Source organism: Centruroides sculpturatus, unplaced genomic scaffold (genome assembly GCF_000671375.1).
Source record: "Centruroides sculpturatus isolate CEXI.00-Female unplaced genomic scaffold, Cexi_2.0 scaffold10, whole genome shotgun sequence".
Classification (NCBI taxonomy): Eukaryota; Metazoa; Arthropoda; class Arachnida; order Scorpiones; family Buthidae; genus Centruroides; species Centruroides sculpturatus.
This window is the reverse complement of record NW_019384396.1, coordinates 1,504,314-1,521,627: the sequence shown is the minus strand read 5'-3', so window position 1 is coordinate 1,521,627 and position 17,314 is coordinate 1,504,314. Positions and strand designations below refer to the sequence as shown.

Genomic DNA, 17,314 nt, shown 5'->3' with positions numbered 1-17,314 from the left:
TTTTCAGATATTTATATTTTAAAGCATTTAACTTAACTTGAAAACAATAAATTAGATTTTTATTTCATGCTTAAATAAAGCGATGGAATCTAATTTAGTATAGGCCTAATGAAAATGTTAAAATTGTCATAAATTATCTTTTATCTCGTTTCTCTCAAACGACTTTATAAGAGAAAGAAGATTTATATATCGATTTAGAGAGAACAATCACTCTATTACAATTAATAAAGGTTCTAAACGATCTTTTGTTGCCTTAGAACCATCATAAAACTCGTTACATTTTCCATATTTGTGAATATATTGAAAAATAATTGTCTTCTTTTCTAAAATAAGATTATTTCATGATATATTATTTTAAAATAAATCATTTGTTATATTAAATCAGTTTTATAGTTCAATTAACAAAAGATTTCGAATCCCTATTTCGCTTTTAAAATCAGTTTATATTTTAATTGTTAATAATATATATGTGTATTGTACAGTACAGGGCGAACCAAAAGTCAATTAACCGTGTTATCTGTTCAGTACATTCTAAGTATACTTGTAAGTGCAATTCCTAAAGAGAATTTATTAAATTAAACCTGACTGCTGGAAATAGTTTAAGGATATTTCAACATTAGTAAATTGACACGAGTTTATTTAATTATAAAATCATTTAGTAATATAAATCTACAAAAGAAAATATAATTAAATATTTTAGTACAAATAACTTAATTCTGGCCCAACGAAATCAAACGTCTTAGATTTGAAAAAGTAGCGAAGATTCGAAGGAGACTCGACAACAAAAAAAAAAAAAATATCTGACATGGAGATCATGAATGTAATTTACTATATAAATAAAAGTCTTATCCCTCGTAATCAATATCATAACACTCGATACGAGTGACGTCGGTACCCGAAATTACAAAAAAACATCTGGCTCGCTCTCTTTGATAATACATACGACTTTCTAGTCTACGTGTTAACATACACTCGTACCACCAACCTTTCCAGAATAGCTCGATTGTTGTTAATATTAATATAATCGATCAAAAAATTGACTAAAGTAATTAAAGTATTATCTTCATTTTGAAAAACTTACAATTGATTTATGTATTTTATTGTTAACATTACTAACACGAGGAAGTAGAAAATACTGTTATGTTTATAGTTAAAATCAGACGGATAATATATCTAAAGTTTTCAGTTAGTGTTATTCTCTAGAGAAGGGGCTAGAGTTTTCTTTTTGTTCCATAGGTCCTTTTGGTATGGAACAAATAACAAGCATAAACACAATATGTCTCTGGTAAGCATGTGTAGACTTCTCCTCGAAAATATTGAAAACTGAAGAAAATACTCAGATGTTAATGTAACTTTTTCCAATACAAATTCATGGACACCTTGATATCTATTCAAGAATTCCCAAGGGGTCTATGCGCTCCAAGTTAAGAACCCTTGAAGGATCTATTTGAATCTACATTCAGTTATAAGGGCGAATTTTGAGAGAATTGAAAAATTCGGATATCAAACAACTAAAACACTTCATAATTAAAGCACTTCATAAGAAAAGATCCTCTCTACAAAAGCTATCCGATACTTGGCATTGCTCTTTGAAGTAGCTCACTCAAGGATTAATTTATGATCAGGAAACAAATCTCCCTTTTGGAGCATAATAAGAATATTTGAAATATCATGAATTTCATTAAAACTTTCACAAAATACGAAAAATTATTGTGAATATTATGAAATCAGAAAATGTTTATTAAACGTATACACGTGAAAGAAAAAAAATGTCTTTTTTTTAAATATAAATTCTATGAAAAACATCTCCAAGTTATTTTAAGTGAAATCCAATTTTCGAATTCACTATCGTCTAATGAAAATGAATTTTTGTGGCTGTGGTGAAAGTTTTTGGCTTATCGACCCATAATGGTTATTCTTATGACGTATTAAATGGAGAAGACTGGTTTAATTTTTTTGTTTTTTTCAAAAATCGATCCGCATCAATGGAGAAACTAAACGGAATAGGAATAACTATAAAATGGCACCGATGGTAAATTATGCGAATTAATGCTTTGCTTCTAGTGTTTGGATCCTTTATAGAGTGTTTTGCTCTTTCACGGCTTATAAATCACGAGATATATAGATCAGCCTGGCGAAGTTACAATCCCTAAAATCTGCCGGGATTTGTCCAAATTGCGAAGATTGTCCGGAGTTTATTTGGAAAAGGGCAAAAAAGACCTTCCTCTTGATAAATTTCCGGTTGCAAATTCGTGGAGAAATGGCAGAATGGAGAGAAGTTTACCTGAAGACGGTTGAGTGGACGAGTTGGAACGAAACCAGTGAAGAGCGAAGAAGCTGTCTGTGGAGCGGAAACAGGAAGCGAAACAAAAGGCGAATTGCGAGAATTACCTTGCAGCCAGTCAGTGGATCAGCGACACATGTTAAGGCCATAAATATCAGGGGTAGCAGTGACAGTAGAGCCTGTAAGAATCCGAGTATGCGAGTTGTGATTGATGCTGCTAGTCTTCTATCCGTAGTCCTGAGGTTAGAACCGGGCAAGTGGCCAACAGTAGACCATTTGTGCAAGCTGTTACAGCCAATCCACTACGTCCAGTTCTGGCGTTATGATTCACGGGTGCCTGGTCCCTCCGACAGCCCATCAAATCACCATCAGACGTAGACTGAGCCACCAACACGGTGACAGACCATCGCCAATCAAATTCGTCTATTGACGGAACAATATGTCCGGGAAGGAAGAAACGCTTCCCTCTGACTCAATATTGACTGAGTACGAGATTATTTCTGCCTGTTAAATCTAGCTGCCACCGTGATTAAACAGATCATTTACTTTGAGCGGGGAGATGGTAAAGAGGACCAAGTGCCTTCTGACATCACTGACCGCCTGGTTGTGGCATTTTATAATGAACGCACAGACAACATGGAAATCTTTTTTCCGTCCGCTACTCCATTCGATTACATCCGTACCGATATCCATTAGTGTTTGTGATAGATCTTATTCTATCTGTAGGGAGCACCGGGCTGCGGTGATTGATTGACTCCTAGGTATCCCCATTTCTTGGCCGTCTTCGATGCAACCCAACCGTTTTCCGGATTTTTGTCAATCATCGGAAAAACGCAATCTAGCAGAAAGAAGATCCGTCTCGCCCGATTAACTAGCCACAAAAATACCCAATTTCGTGTCTTCTGGTTAAACCCTCCCCGACGCCATTACTTACGGGGTCAGCAACCAAGGCGTCGGTTTTGCGGCCTCTCACCTTCGAACTCGGACTCGGTCTTCAAAGAGATGACACGTCGAGAATAGATTCTCACCAGACCCTTTCAATAACTTTGCACGTTGAGGAGATGTCCTTTGTGACCCGGCCGACGAGTGACTAGAACCTCATTCACTACTACAACCAGCTTTCACTCTGTGTTATTACGCACCACGAGAATTTTAATCTCACGCGCTTGCCATTCAAAAGCGATTCATTCTACATCCGATATTGAATTTTACATCAAATCTTTTCTTCGTCGTCAAACATTTGCCAGTCAAACACATATTTTTTCTTTTTTTCCTCGTGCATCCAGACAAATTTATTCCCGTGAAACGTTCGAAAAATGTGTCGATAGTTAAATTAAATATAGGAATTTAAACTTTTTGAGCAGTTGCAACGGGTAGATTTAAGCGCAGACGGAATTCGAGCGGCAGGAAAATCAAACCTGGAAATTCGGAACAACACGAGTTTGTACGGAAGAAATCCGAGCTCAGCATCCACAACTGACACCTGGCTGCAGGGATTAGTTAAAAGGATCTCGCCGGCGACAGGGATTTGGTCAGAAGAAATATGACCAATAACCGGGATGGGTGACCACTAAGCCACGCGCCTGGTTTCTGACGGACCTTGTCAGAGGCAAAGCTTTCTTAATGCCTGCCGATCCACTATCTAAACACATTATCAGTAGGTCAGGCCGTGTCCGCCTTTAATGCTTTCTATTTCCTTTTTGCAAAGGCGTCCAAATCGACTCCGGTCTTATCTTAACCCGGCTCCGAGTTATCTGTTCCGGGATTCTTCCCTTTAACTGCCCGTGGCACTAATCAAATAAACAGGTTATAGGCAACCGGTGTGATTTATGCGCGCCCATCCACGTCCCGAAATCGCTTGATCCCCGCGCTCGTCTGCGGGGGGTTGGCTAAATCAATTGGCCCGACGCGTGACGTGAGCGCTATAAGGCGTTCGTTGGTCACCTGTTGATGCCGCGCACCGACCGGCGAACGCCTCCGCGTGCGTCGCGTGACCCATTCTCTATTCCCCCAGTGTTTAAAAACGGCGGTTATAATTTAAGAAAGGATCGTTGGCAAAGAACAACTCCTACCTTCCAAACGTACGGCGAAGGAGGCGAAGACTCTCTTAACTGTGCGGGGATGGGTCCGAAGCGAGTCCCCTTTTTCAGGTTAATTTTGGTCCAGAGGGTGACCTGGCCGGGCAGAAGACCCGGTCTCAGTTCCAGTTCACTCGGCAAGAGGTCGGTGGGACCGAGGCACGCCATGCCGTCTTCCCCGGGGGTCGAATCGAAGTCCGAGTCTGGCGTCACCAACGGACTGTCCACGTTGAGGACTTCATCTCCGTCACCTGCAAGAGGTCTTAGGCTCATGAAAATGGACGACATTTCATACGCGTTATTTTATAAAATCTAATAAAACTAAACTCGATTGGGGCTCGCTACAAAATCTCTAAAATTCTTCCGCTTTTTCCTATCAAAATTAAACTGCATCCGTTCCAAACTAATACTACTTACTTGTATCTAACGCATTATTATATTTTCCTTCTTAATCGTACTATTCATAATTACACTCAATAGTTATTAATAACTCTCAAATTGTGCTGCATTTCTACGATTGTTTAATTGTATTAAACTAGAGAATGAGCTGTGATTTTTCGCCTCAAACCCACCTCCTCATAAATAACACTACATTGTAAACATTTTTAATGTTTCTATGTTCCCTTTCTTCTTTTTTCAATCTCTCCGACTCGAGTAAATTGTGTGTAAACTTAAAAAAATGCCTTTGTGTTAATTAGATATTTGCCTCCCTTCTACATAGAAAAATAGACAGACATGGTACGCAAGAAATGATGTTTCGGCAATCGGAAAGTATTTTTCCACCGGTAACCAAATTCTAAAGTTCTTTAGAACTGTTGGCTTTTCAATTCATCTTAGCACTTTCCTACGCCGGATGGAAGCTCCCGGTAGCAGGAACCACCTGTTTAACGCGTGATTGGAATTCAAAGAGTGGTGTAGTGTATAAGGTGCGAAGAGACGGTGGATCGGACCCTCGCAACTAAAAGATCTAAAGATATGTGAAAATAAATAAGAATGACCCTTTAATCCGCCTCTATACTGCCAGACGCGCGGGTAAAAGTGAAGAGAAAATGAGGTCTAAGGTAGGAAGCGCCTATCTACCACTAAGAATAAATGTGTAACAGATTCGGGAATTAAACGGCCTAACGGCACAATATGTGTCTGATATGATTCCAGATGGTGTACTACGCTGTGGAGATGGGGACGACGCAGCTGACGCACCCGCAGATAAGCCCGTGGACGAGTTTACTCACAGCGTGTCGCTGATTAAAAAGACGGAAGAGTTAAACAGAAACGACACGAGACCGCCACGGCTTTCGAGTGCTAATTACACATCCCATTACAACCAGCCGCACTCGAGAAACAAAGACGTTTCGTTTACTAATTGGGATGATAACCCTCATTTGAGAAAGAGATATTTCGGTCAATCTCTAGTCGAGTACGTCCATCCCGGTGTCTGTAGATGACCAAAAAGTTTCTTTAGAGGCGTAGAACAAATGCGTCGTCCTTACGCGTAAACGCGTGATCGCCAGCTACTAAGAACGAAGATTGGGGTGCCGAGACGGCGGGGCTCGAAATTTGCCACACCTTTTGTCGATTGCGCGCAAAAGAGGCGTCGTACAATAGACAGATAATAATAATTCCCGAGAGCCTCGGCCCCGCGTTGGTTTTGTTCCAGAGACTGGCAACGGTAATTGGAAACAAGGCGTTGACAATAACCCAGTTAAGCAACTCGCTTAATGACTTCTGCGGAGACTAATTTGCATCGGGAATTGCAGATAACTTGGCAAAAACAATCGATTGTTCCCCGGATAATTCCCCCTCGAATGTAAACGATAGTTGTCGCACTTATTCGACACTCTAAAGATATCTTTCTTACACCTTTCGAACGTAGATACTCCCCTCTCTTCCTCCCTCGCCACCGTTTAAATCAAAGCGAACAACCGGCACAGGAGACATCTGTGTTCTCTAAGACAAAGGGCCGTACTGTCAGAGAACACTCGAGTGCGTCTTTCTGGCAAAGCACCAATTGGCTACGGGTGGAAGAAGGATTGGGAGTGGCAGGTACAGTCTTCGGCTTATTCTACATCTTTCATTTATCGATCCAATCTCTGTTTTTCTCTTCTTAGAAACTTTCTTTCCATTTTCTCGATTCGTTTAATTGCTCATTCGCTTTCTAACACTTATTTATTTTCTTCAAAATAACCAATCTCCAATTTTGTTTATGGACATTCCCAGTAAGAGAGAGACTTCTTTTTCGATTAAAAATTGCTTCCGACTTACAAAAACAAGAATACAAAACAAGTAAATAGACATAAAATATTAAAATATTCATTTGAAAGAACGAAACATTCAAAAAAAACTAATACTTAACGCGTTTGATTTGTGACGAAAACTACTTTATGAATTTGCAGCGAGAAATAATGCGGACAGACTGATTCGTAGCACACATAGATACCATTATCTGTATTTATTTAAGATTTTTATTCTTCTTATCGTTTGGTTTCTGTGTTAAATCATAACATACCAATGTGTATATTAATAATTAGAATATTTATTAAAATAAGTCTCCGAGGAATAAATAAAACACGGGACTTTCAATTGAGGATTATTTAAATAGCTAGAGATTGTCACCCAGTATTTATTTTATACACAATACTATTTTTTTCATCGTCGGCTTCAGATTTATAGTTTTGGCTATCAAATCCGGTTCGGATTATTTAACTCATGCCTTCGCCCTTCTTTGCTTGATAAGAGGAGTGACACAGACACGTCTATCGACAAGTCACGGGGGGAAACGAATCAGACCTTCTAAATAACGGCATCCGATAATTATTTATTAATTAGGTCAGATTTCTGGATTTTCTCCTCCTCCCCGCGGATTTAAAATTTAATATGTATATTTTTAAAAATAAAACCGGGAGTCACCCTTTTTTCTAAAACGTTCGGTAGTTTAGATCCGGCTCTATCAATATAATGAATTCCCATCAAAAAGTAGAGCACGCAGAGAGAGGCGATAGAGGCATTTGCAAACGCCCCCTGCTCGCGACCTACCCACCCGGCCCGTAGCGTGACACGAAGGAAAGTATTCCTCCTCTCGTGAGCTACTAGTTAATGCACATGTCTTGTATGATATGAACTCGTTAAATTGCTGCGGCGAGCAGCAGCGGCTTCTCTCGCGCAGCACGGCAGCCGCATGATCAATTTTAGACATTCCCCTTCACTCCCGTGACACGTAGAAATTAATATTTCTCCCAGGACTTTATATTTACATTCTATGTGTCTAACAAACAGCTGCGGAGCACGACAATTATGCTGCGCCCTTTACCGGTTCCTAACCGTAATAATTATTTATTCCTACAGATACGATCCATCTAGAAACTCTTCCTTTAATGTTAAAGTTCGAACAACAGAGATTCCTCACCCCTTACCTTTTCTCTTTCTTCCGCTTCTATTTCGAACACTATCTTAAGCCGTACCCAAATTTGTACTTTTGCGCGTGCGACACACTTTAAAAGCCACAAGAGAACGACAGAAGTGTGAAAGATGTGCCAATTTTTGGGTTTATTGTCTCCAACAATATAACCTGTTTGTTAAAGATTGGATTTGAAGAGTCTCTAAGCTACAAATCATGTCATTACACACGAAATATAGAATATAACAATAAATAACACTGGATTTCCTAGAAAGTAATATATCTGAACAATATGAATTTCTATTTTTGTTCGAAAAAGAAATGTGCCAGTTTTCTAGAAATCGAAATGTCCAATCAAATAAATCTCCAGTTTAAATATATAGAAGCTAAATGATTAAAGTAATTGTAATTTTTCTCTTTAAAACGTAAGAAATAATTTATATATAAGTGTAATATATAATAAGAATCTATAATTGGACATATATAACAATCGAAAACGTACAATTATTTACTTACTGGATCAGTAATTATTCTGTATTAGTTACTGGGAAGAAGCCGAATGCCAATAACACAGTTGGCCTTTAGGCCTCTCTCTTAAATTAAACAGATGTTAGTAATTTTAAGGCCAATTTTTTTTTATAAAATAGCCAGAAAACAATGCGATTTTAGAGGCGATAACATTTTTATTTTTTTGATAAATGAAATGCGTTTAATGATATATTTGGAATTGTGCCACAATGTCTATCGGAGTACGATAAAAGAGGCGGAATTAGATTCTCTTAATGGGTTTTATATCTATTTTGTGTCTTAAAGTATGCCACGAGCCAAACATGCCAATCCGTTGTAAGTGGTTCTGCACCGTTGACTGATCACCAATAGGAAATTAGCTCCCGGAAAACGGCAACAAAATATTATAATTGCTCAACAATGATATATGGCCAACTATTCTTTGCCTATCTACCTCCGTCCTTCTACTTACTCGTGTTAAATACATTCTTGTGCCCTTTGCAGAGAACCCCCTTCTCGCAAGAACGAAATTTATGAAAAAAAATAAAGTGGGAGAACTTTAATTTTGCTTTTTTAAAAATCAAAAAAGGTACAAAAAATGACTTAAAAAATAATAATGTTTTAATTTATTTAAATAGGACACATAAGCTCTTCTTTATTATTCTGTATTAATGCCTTATCGAAATGTATAATTATTGTAAAATTTAATTCATTTCTTCTATTAAAATGTTATTATTTTTTTCTTCTATATTTTATATATTCTACTCCAGACAAGTCTCTAATCTTTCTTCAATTCGCAATAGACGGGAAGAGTTCCAACGTCCGAATTTAATAGGGGAAAAACCAATAAACCAGCAAACTGCAACACCAAATTAAGTTTAGACTATTATAAGACCTATAAGGCGCTCTCTAAATCGAAATTTAGACAGAGTCTGTTAATTCTATTCTACAGAAAAGCTTCTAACATTTCCCCAACTTAAGCAATAATAAGCGGAAGAATTCCAGTTTAAGTCCCAGAGTGGTGGAACCTGACGTGTTTGACGTCGTTAATACATTGGGGCGGAAAGGGGTTGTAGGTTTTTCGGGAGTGGATCGAATTTTAAAAAACTAGAGAAACGGACCAATAGACGACGAGGTAACATAAGAGGGTTTAGAGAATTAAACGATAAGAATACGGACGTGGAAGCCGGAAAACGAAGGCCGCCATTCAATTAGTCGTTGCTTAATTAGTCCATTCGATAATCGAAAGGCAATTCTATTTATTCTAGTTTTAATCGGTTCGGGTCCAAGACGGGGTATTGTTCTCGGGCGTCGACGCGAACAACCGCCCAATCCCACTCGACTTTCGCTCTCGTCCATTTGTCTAAGACGAGATTCTGGAAGAAAAAAAAAACAATCTTTCTAAATTGTTTCGTTTAAAGGGATAAAATTAAACGAGCCCGATAAATACGCGGGAATTAGCAGAAACGGCGCATTCCGTTCGCGGACTTTACGCCGCTTCGACCGACAGAACGTACAGTACTGTACTTTACTGTACCTTTTCTGGGAAATGGCGGTCGCGTGACGCGTCGTTCGATGGCTGTTTTGTTGCCATCATTTATTGACGGAGTTCAAACAATCTGTGCATACGTGTCGTAAACCAAACGCTCTCGCTAATGCGTTCGCCTCTTTCCTCGCTCCCAGGGGGGGGTCGCCCGTTCTTCCGCTTCGTCTCCACTCGCCTTTTACGCTTAACCCAACGCGCAGCGCGTCGCAACGCGTTGCACGTTAACGTTCCGTCGAAGGAGAAGCGGAACGGACCGGAAGAGGAGCAAAAGGGTAATTCGCACCCCCGGATTTAAAGCAAAAGCGCGACGTATGTCCGGGGTCGTAACGTTGCTACGCTACTAAACGAAGGTCGCTGATTAATTTTCTAAGGGATGCGTCAAATATTCGACGAGATTCGCTCCAAAAAACAAAATTCTAATTTATATTTTTGGATTTCGTTTTCTTCGTCTATTAGACTTCGAATTTTGTTTACCTTGTCACTTTTTTGTAGTGTCTACAACATACGGTAATTTACTTTAAATTTAACATATGCATCGGCTTCATATTTTTTCTTGAGAAAGGCGAGTTTCGTATGTTCAAACGTGAAAATTTGTATTTTTTCGCATAGAAACGGGACTTAATTGTTTAATTAACAACCGAGACGAGACGAATATTGTCGAAGATAAAGGAGATAGACGAATCCGAACGACAGAACGTCACCCGTTGAATGTCCGGATAATTGCTATGGATAATTGGCACGATAAGAGCCACGTTTAACTTTAGTAACGGTTAAATAAACTTTCGAAATATTCGCTTTCTTCCTTCTTAAACAAACCAAATACCTTTCAGAACCCATAGACTGGTCGAAAAAATTCGATTTCCTCTTCCTCCGTCCGTCTCTACGACTTAAATCTTTCGAGTATAGTTTATAATTACGTGTTTTGTTTGAGTCATCTCCGTCATCTTCGTCGTCATACGTTACCGAATTGTCCCGAGGATGGGTGCGGACGACGTTTGTCCTTCCGGTCATTCGATAGTTCATTGGAAAGTGATGGTTTGTAGGGATCACCCACGTGCGACTATTAAGTAACCCGACGGTTAAAGTTTCGATTCGTAAGGAGGGTCGGGGATGCGGGGGCAACGACGGGCGTCGTAGGAGGATTAAAGGAAGCCGTCCAGGTTATGAGCAAACAGAAATCCTACACCGGTGAGTGTGAGACGTGACGCGAAGAAGGGCCGATCCGTTGGTCACGCTTCCCGGGACGAAGGAAATAGGACCAGTGTCAACAGCGGTGACGTCAACGGGGGATTGAGCTTAACTTTAAGCGATTCTTTCTCAAAAATTCTCTTAGAATTGGCAATTATTGGACGGAGGGTCGAGTTATTAGAAAAGAACGAACGGAATCGGCGATGCCACGCGATTACAGAAACGGGACCCATCTCCGAAATCCGACCCACCGCCGGGTGACACGCGGACGCTATATTACGAAGTAAGTCGGAGTCATCTGGAGTACTTCCCTCCCTCAACCCGCAACCTTATGGCCGAGTATTGGCTGGTGCAGGAAAAAACACTTTAATATCTGCCTCCGTCCCGAACGTCATAAATCATTTCGGTCTCCCGTCTCGAGATCTCTGCTGGAAACAACTCATTTGAAACAAATTTATCCCATTACCTCCGTGTAATCTGGGATACGTTTTAACCGGAACCATTGACGGGATCTCGGCCTCTTCTATTCCTCCCCCCTCTTACGGGCGACTGGTCGGGAACTACCGCTTAGACCCCGACAGCCAATAGGTAAGCGGAATGGCTGCGCCCGCCCGATTTCACCGCTGCCCCGACAGGTTTTAGCAGTTAAAACACTCGGGCCGAGGTTCATGTGGTATTGTGCAGGTGACAGAAAAAAGTGGCAGCACTTACCCCGACTTTCTCTCTCTCTCTCTCCCTCTCTCTTACTTCTCTCCGCCAAGCAGAATAGGCCGAGTAGGAAATTGCCACCCGGATTTAGATACCATTCCCTCTAATAACGACGTCGAAAATTCTAGATTCTAAAGAAAACTCCAAGGATAACAATGATCTAGAAATCTAAGACACTTCTTAAATCGAGGAGAAAGCAGTTTCTCCCTCTAACACTGTCCATGTTTCTCCTATGAACCCGGAGAGACCCGGAAATTTCTTGTTACCACTCACCCTAGCGAAGACGAGAATACAGAAAGCTAATATAAATCATATCGGGATGTTTATTTATTTGTATTGATATAATTTTAGTGGTTTGAACGAGGAAAGAAGTTTCGCAGCGACGAGAGCCAACACTTTTCCTTATGAAACCTCTTACGGAAACGATTATATTATTAGAATGACTCATCTATCACTTGGCTAAAGTAAAAAAAAGAAATTATAAAGATTCAAGTGGGTCCTTCATAAATCGTTTTCAGAATTTAAACCCGGCCGAAATTCGTGAGTGTCATCGATTCCGAGGAGGATGGCTCTTCTTTTGTTTGCAAATTCCGACGACTTCAACTCTTAGGCCGCCATTGTATATTTTAAAATCGTAACGGGTTTGTATAATAAATTAACAATTGAGAAAGTTGGACGATAGGTAACCCAAGTAGAGAATACAGTTCGGATGGGAAGGATTTAAGGGAGACGACGAGAAATTCAATTCTTTAATTGTCTTCTCTACAAGAGTGTAGATTTTAATGAGATATTCTAGAAAATATTTTGTCCGAAATGTTTCCAAAAATCGAAAGTGACACGAGCGAGATATAATTTGGTCGGCGGAGCGAAAATATTCGAAGTGATGCAGCAAAATTTTAATTGCGACCCGATGCCGAGGCACGACGTCCACACACACACAGAGAGAGAGAGAGTGTGTAAGATTATTCTTTTTTTCCTCCTCCCTCGGATTCTACGGCCGAGTAACCGATCTCTTCTAATTACCGGGTCGTCCACGTAATTAAAAATCGGCTCCCCTCTAATCAAACCCGTAAGCAAGGCGCGTCACTCGTAACTAAACGGAGTAACGCGTTGTAAGGAACGAAATTTCGGCACCCGGTCCGAACCGGTTTGCGTTTCGATAATGGCGTAAATTAAAGGGAAGAGGAATCGCCACCGTTTCCATTATGGGATGGAGCGACGTTCCGTAACGAGGAGGGGAGCAGGGGACGGGATTGTCCCCCCGAGTCAATTAGGGTTAAACGTCGGGCAGCGGGGCGATTGCCGAAGCACACAAATCTTCGTTCCAAATGGGGCACCCGACAGCGAAAAGGACGGGTGGACGAGGCTATTTAAGGCCGGAATACCATTTTCGCACTTCGCCAGCGATAAGGCGATCCGATAAGGACCCACCACTCCGATTTTACTTCTCGATCCCTCCCCACAGGAGCAATAGATAGATTTTGGCAAAATTGAAAGCGTTGTCGTCCCACGTCCACCGCCTCCCTCTAAATGTCACTTCCACCATCCCTTTCCCCGAGTCACTTCAATGGACAAAGGCGATTTTCCAAAGGAAATCGTAGCTATTTTTTTTTCCTTTCCCGTTCTCTGCTCTCACCTATCTCATTGGTAATGGTCGCTATCTGTCCAAGAATCTCCTAGCTTAGCACAAAACTCGGTAATGTCTCCTACTGAAATATGACGTCATTCTATGCTAATGCCATTCCCTCCGCTCCTTTTTTCCTCTTGTTTTTTTGGAACTTTTCTACCCAAATCGGTCGCGGTCGACAAATTTGCCCTAATAATTGGCCGGCGGGTAGTGTTCGCTCTTAAAACTACATAGATATGAGTTACTGCCGACAGATGGCGTTATAGCGAGGGCCATTTGCGCGACCCGGGCGAAGGATTTATATTCGGAGCCACTTTTCTTAAACTTTAATTAAAACGACACTTCTTCGGTCGTTCCCTAATGGGAAGACGAGTGCCTCTTGTTTACGGGCTCGTCGTCCCCCCCGACGGAAACGCTATCAAACGCTCTAATTAGTCAACCCTGTAATTCCCCCTTTCACGGTTTTGATCCGCATCCTACGATATCTTAATGATTTCCCTTCGTTTTAATTATGGGAAGTCCTCTCTTTCTAGATTCTCTAGCCAACGCCGGTGATGTTCGCCAGATTCGTCATTAAGGGGAGGAAGTGCAGACTGATAAATCTGCAATGTTCTCCTCCACTTTTAATTGCCACCGGCGCGAGGAACAACAATTTTTTTTCTCTTTTCTTTCACCATATAAATCCTTCTAAATCACTCTACTTTCGAATAATCCTTAGCTTTTTCAAAAACTGCACCACATCACAACAGGGTTGGCTTTTGTGACGTAACTACCGGTTCCTATTCTACAACAAAATTACAATTTAATACTCGAAACAATTGTAACTAATCGAAAGTTTTCAAAGTAAAAAACCGTGTGTTTAAATTATCCCGAAGAAGTAAAACCGGGAGCGGTGAGCCACGGATAGGCTATCATACAAACGAGCCTATCCCACTAGCCAGACACTCGAAACACTAGAGTACACCAACAGGGAGACTGCAGATATTTGAACTGTTAAAAAATCAAATTTAAGAACATTTACAGACCAATTATATTTACTTTTAAGCAGAATTCTCGAGAGGAGTGTGGCAGAAATGAGAGCAAAGAAGCGTAGGCCTAGAGGACGGGAATAGGGAAGAGAAACGGTTGTCCAAAATGCACAATATCCCGGCGGAGATCGAATTTCTGGGCGTCCAAGTCGATAAAGCCGCATCTAATGCATGAAAACAGAAAGAGCGACGTCGGGACGTGATGGAAATAAAGTGAGAGAGAGTCGGCAGATGTTATAAGTGTTCCGAATGTGGATGAGTCGGTTTCGAAAAGGAAGCTGCCTGGCCGATGACTTACAAGAGCCAAATAGATGGCACGTACGCAACCCAGGCGCTTCATTTCCCTCACCCGAAACACTTTATAGGTTTCGTTTCGGATTCGTCCCTCGAATTTAGCTAACCGTCTTCCTTATCGGACATTGGTTTGGCATTTGGGCATCCCCCCGAAGCAAAATTACACTCTTAAACACCAGAAGAAAAGTGACGGGACGTTGGCCATTATCCCGCATGCAAACTAAAGGTATAATAAATTGGTGTAAAATCCCGTATTAAGAAAACATTTGTTTTTGTTTGTATCGTAGAAACAGTTTGGTCGACAAACGATTTCCTCGTATCGACGCGGTGTTGAGTAATACAGTTTCTTTGACTTTAACACCGACGTCCGACGTTCCGACAGGAATGAATCACCGAGCAAATGTAACCAATTACGATAGGAAGAAGAACGTTTCGATTCCGATAGATAGGAACCGGAAATTGGGCGGAAAGTAAACAAAAATGCGCCCCTTTTGATTAACGTCTTTCCCATTTAAAACTCGGTAAATAATACGCACCCCACTCGGATAGGCCTAACGAAAATGGCTGACGGGAGGAAAAGTTTCGCTTTCTCGCCGACCAAAGTCGCCTTTAAGTTAGAAAATAAGATATTTTAGAGAAGGAGACGAATTTGGAGGTGGAGATGAGTTTCTCGTTAGTTACGAGGGCGACGGTGAGTTTCGAGTACCTTAATCTCGGGCCGTGGAGTCGCGGACGACGCCTCTAACAAAAGCTCGGTCGGAGAACGCAAAGTGACGGTTGAGACTGGGGGGACCGCTTGCCGCTCGTGCGACGGGGTGCGCGAAAACTTCCCACCGACAAATTATTTAAATATTAAAAGGGCCCGGTTCCTTTTCTGTAAACCGTAAGGGGTCGAGAGAGGAGGCCTCGTCGGTTCCTTCTCGTTCTCGACGGGGAGCATTCCGGCAACTTTGTCGAAAATTTCGCGTAGTTTATCGAGGAACGTCGGTCGGATACGCGTTTTCCTCACCGTGACATCATCGCCGATATCCCCGTCTTGGACTAATGAATCACGGAAAGTTTTGTTTCGGTTTCGAAGTTCGACTCACGGCGTTTAAGGACCTCTCCGAGTGGAGGGAAGGCAACCTGTGGGTTCTAACCCTGTATTAAGTGACGCGTTGTAGTGTTCCGATATCCGCGGATCCATCCCGAGTCCCATTAAGAGCGACCACTCGGGAGTCGGGTGGGGTCGAACGTCCGGCGCTCGTGCGAAGGAGAAAACCAAGCAGAAATTGCAACTTACTGTAACTGTTCGAAGTTTCCGTCTTCTTCATGGAAGGTGTCGGGTTTTGGGTCGTCCGCGAATCTGCACGAGTCGAAGATTGCCAGCGCGACCATCGCGCGCGCCGACCTACCGAGTCGATGACGTATGGACTTCATTCGCGGTCCTGCCCGGAGGGAGGAGTCGCCGTGCTCACGTGACGAGAAGAAGCGTCGTCCATTGGCCGCTTCCTCCGCTCCGTCGGGTCATCCGGATATTCGGTGGTGATCGAGTTCCACCTTCGTAAGTACTCGGATGGGTCCGAGGTGGCATCTTTACATTTTTTACGGCCGAGAGTCGCCCGCGTGGCGCGTCCCCTCTCCGCGTGAGCGCGCGCCGAACGAATATTTAAGGCAAAATAAATACATAATTACCGATGAAATAGAGGAGAGTTTGTAGCGTTCGATAAAACTTATCTGGAGAGTGAGTTTCAGCTTCGGGTAACGTTTGGAGAATTCCTGTTTGCGGTCAGAAGAGATAAGACTGAGGAAACGTCTGCGAAACGAGATGAAGGGGCTAATTGGTTGCTCCGATTGTCACGTAGAAACACTAATTGAGGAAGTTTTATCGCCAACGCGTCGCGTAATTGACCAATAAGGGTAGGACGAGCGGCCGGCCACGTGTTGGCGTATAAACAACGAGTGCCACCGACGATTCTGTAACGGGAGACTCGCTCCCGGAGAAAAAAAAAAGAGCGCCTCCTCTAATACTCGCCAGTGTAGCCGAAAACGAAAGAATTTTCGAGCGTTTTGCAGCCGGGAGGGAGGGAGGGCGCGCGCGTTAACCGCAACCCCCGTAAGAGAACGAGTTGGGACCATCTGGGGATGTTCTGTAAGTAGATAGAGTGCTTCTTGTTTGTCGGAGAGGAGATGGCATCCCTGTCCCCCATTGAAGGTTCCCCGTCTGTCGCAGGGTCCGGCCTATTGTTCGGGGTGACAGAGGACAGTTATGGGATTTCGCTAATCCCACCGATAGTTCTGACGAAGTGTTGAAGCAGAAGTGATAACGAGACAATAGTTCCTCCTTAGCTGCGCCGTCAGACGGTATTGAAACGTTGCTGCCCTGCGCTTCACTCCTGTCCCCGTACCTCTGATCGCTTCATCGGGACCGTACAATTGGCCGAAACAGACAGATGGCAGTCCGGGAGCCGTCCCTTTGTCGGACGGACCACCCCTCGCTACATTCACCGGTTACGGGGTCAGGAAGCTTCTGGGGGACGGGACGGCCATAGAATCGGAGAAAACATGATCCCGGTCCACCCCCTGCCCTTTTTTCTACCGCGTCAATATTGTCACCTGCGGTGTAAAGGAGATTTTTGCCCTCCCCTTGTCATGCTAAATAGTTAGAACGGATAAAGACA

At 42.2% G+C, this 17,314-nt stretch overlaps 1 protein-coding gene across 5 annotated transcripts in view; it reads right to left on the bottom strand.

Annotated features, from left to right (window-relative positions):
* Positions 1-17,314, bottom strand: part of LOC111618434 (MDS1 and EVI1 complex locus protein EVI1-like) — a 50,739-nt gene that overhangs the window by 20,281 nt on the left and 13,144 nt on the right. The window contains exons 1-2 of one of the 5 annotated variants that reach the window (XM_023359978.1): positions 16,329-16,485; positions 4,357-4,613 (exon numbers count right to left, since the gene is read on the bottom strand). The exons of 1 other annotated variant lie outside the window; for it this stretch is intronic. In XM_023359978.1, coding sequence (XP_023215746.1) covers positions 4,357-4,530 — 174 coding nt within the window. In that variant the 5' untranslated portion in view covers positions 4,531-4,613; positions 16,329-16,485. Of the gene's footprint in view, positions 1-4,356; positions 4,614-10,632; positions 10,696-15,936; positions 16,216-16,328; positions 16,486-17,314 lie in introns of those variants that run through there. 3 more of the 5 variants (XM_023359977.1, XM_023359980.1, XM_023359976.1) reach the window with 3 other exon arrangements.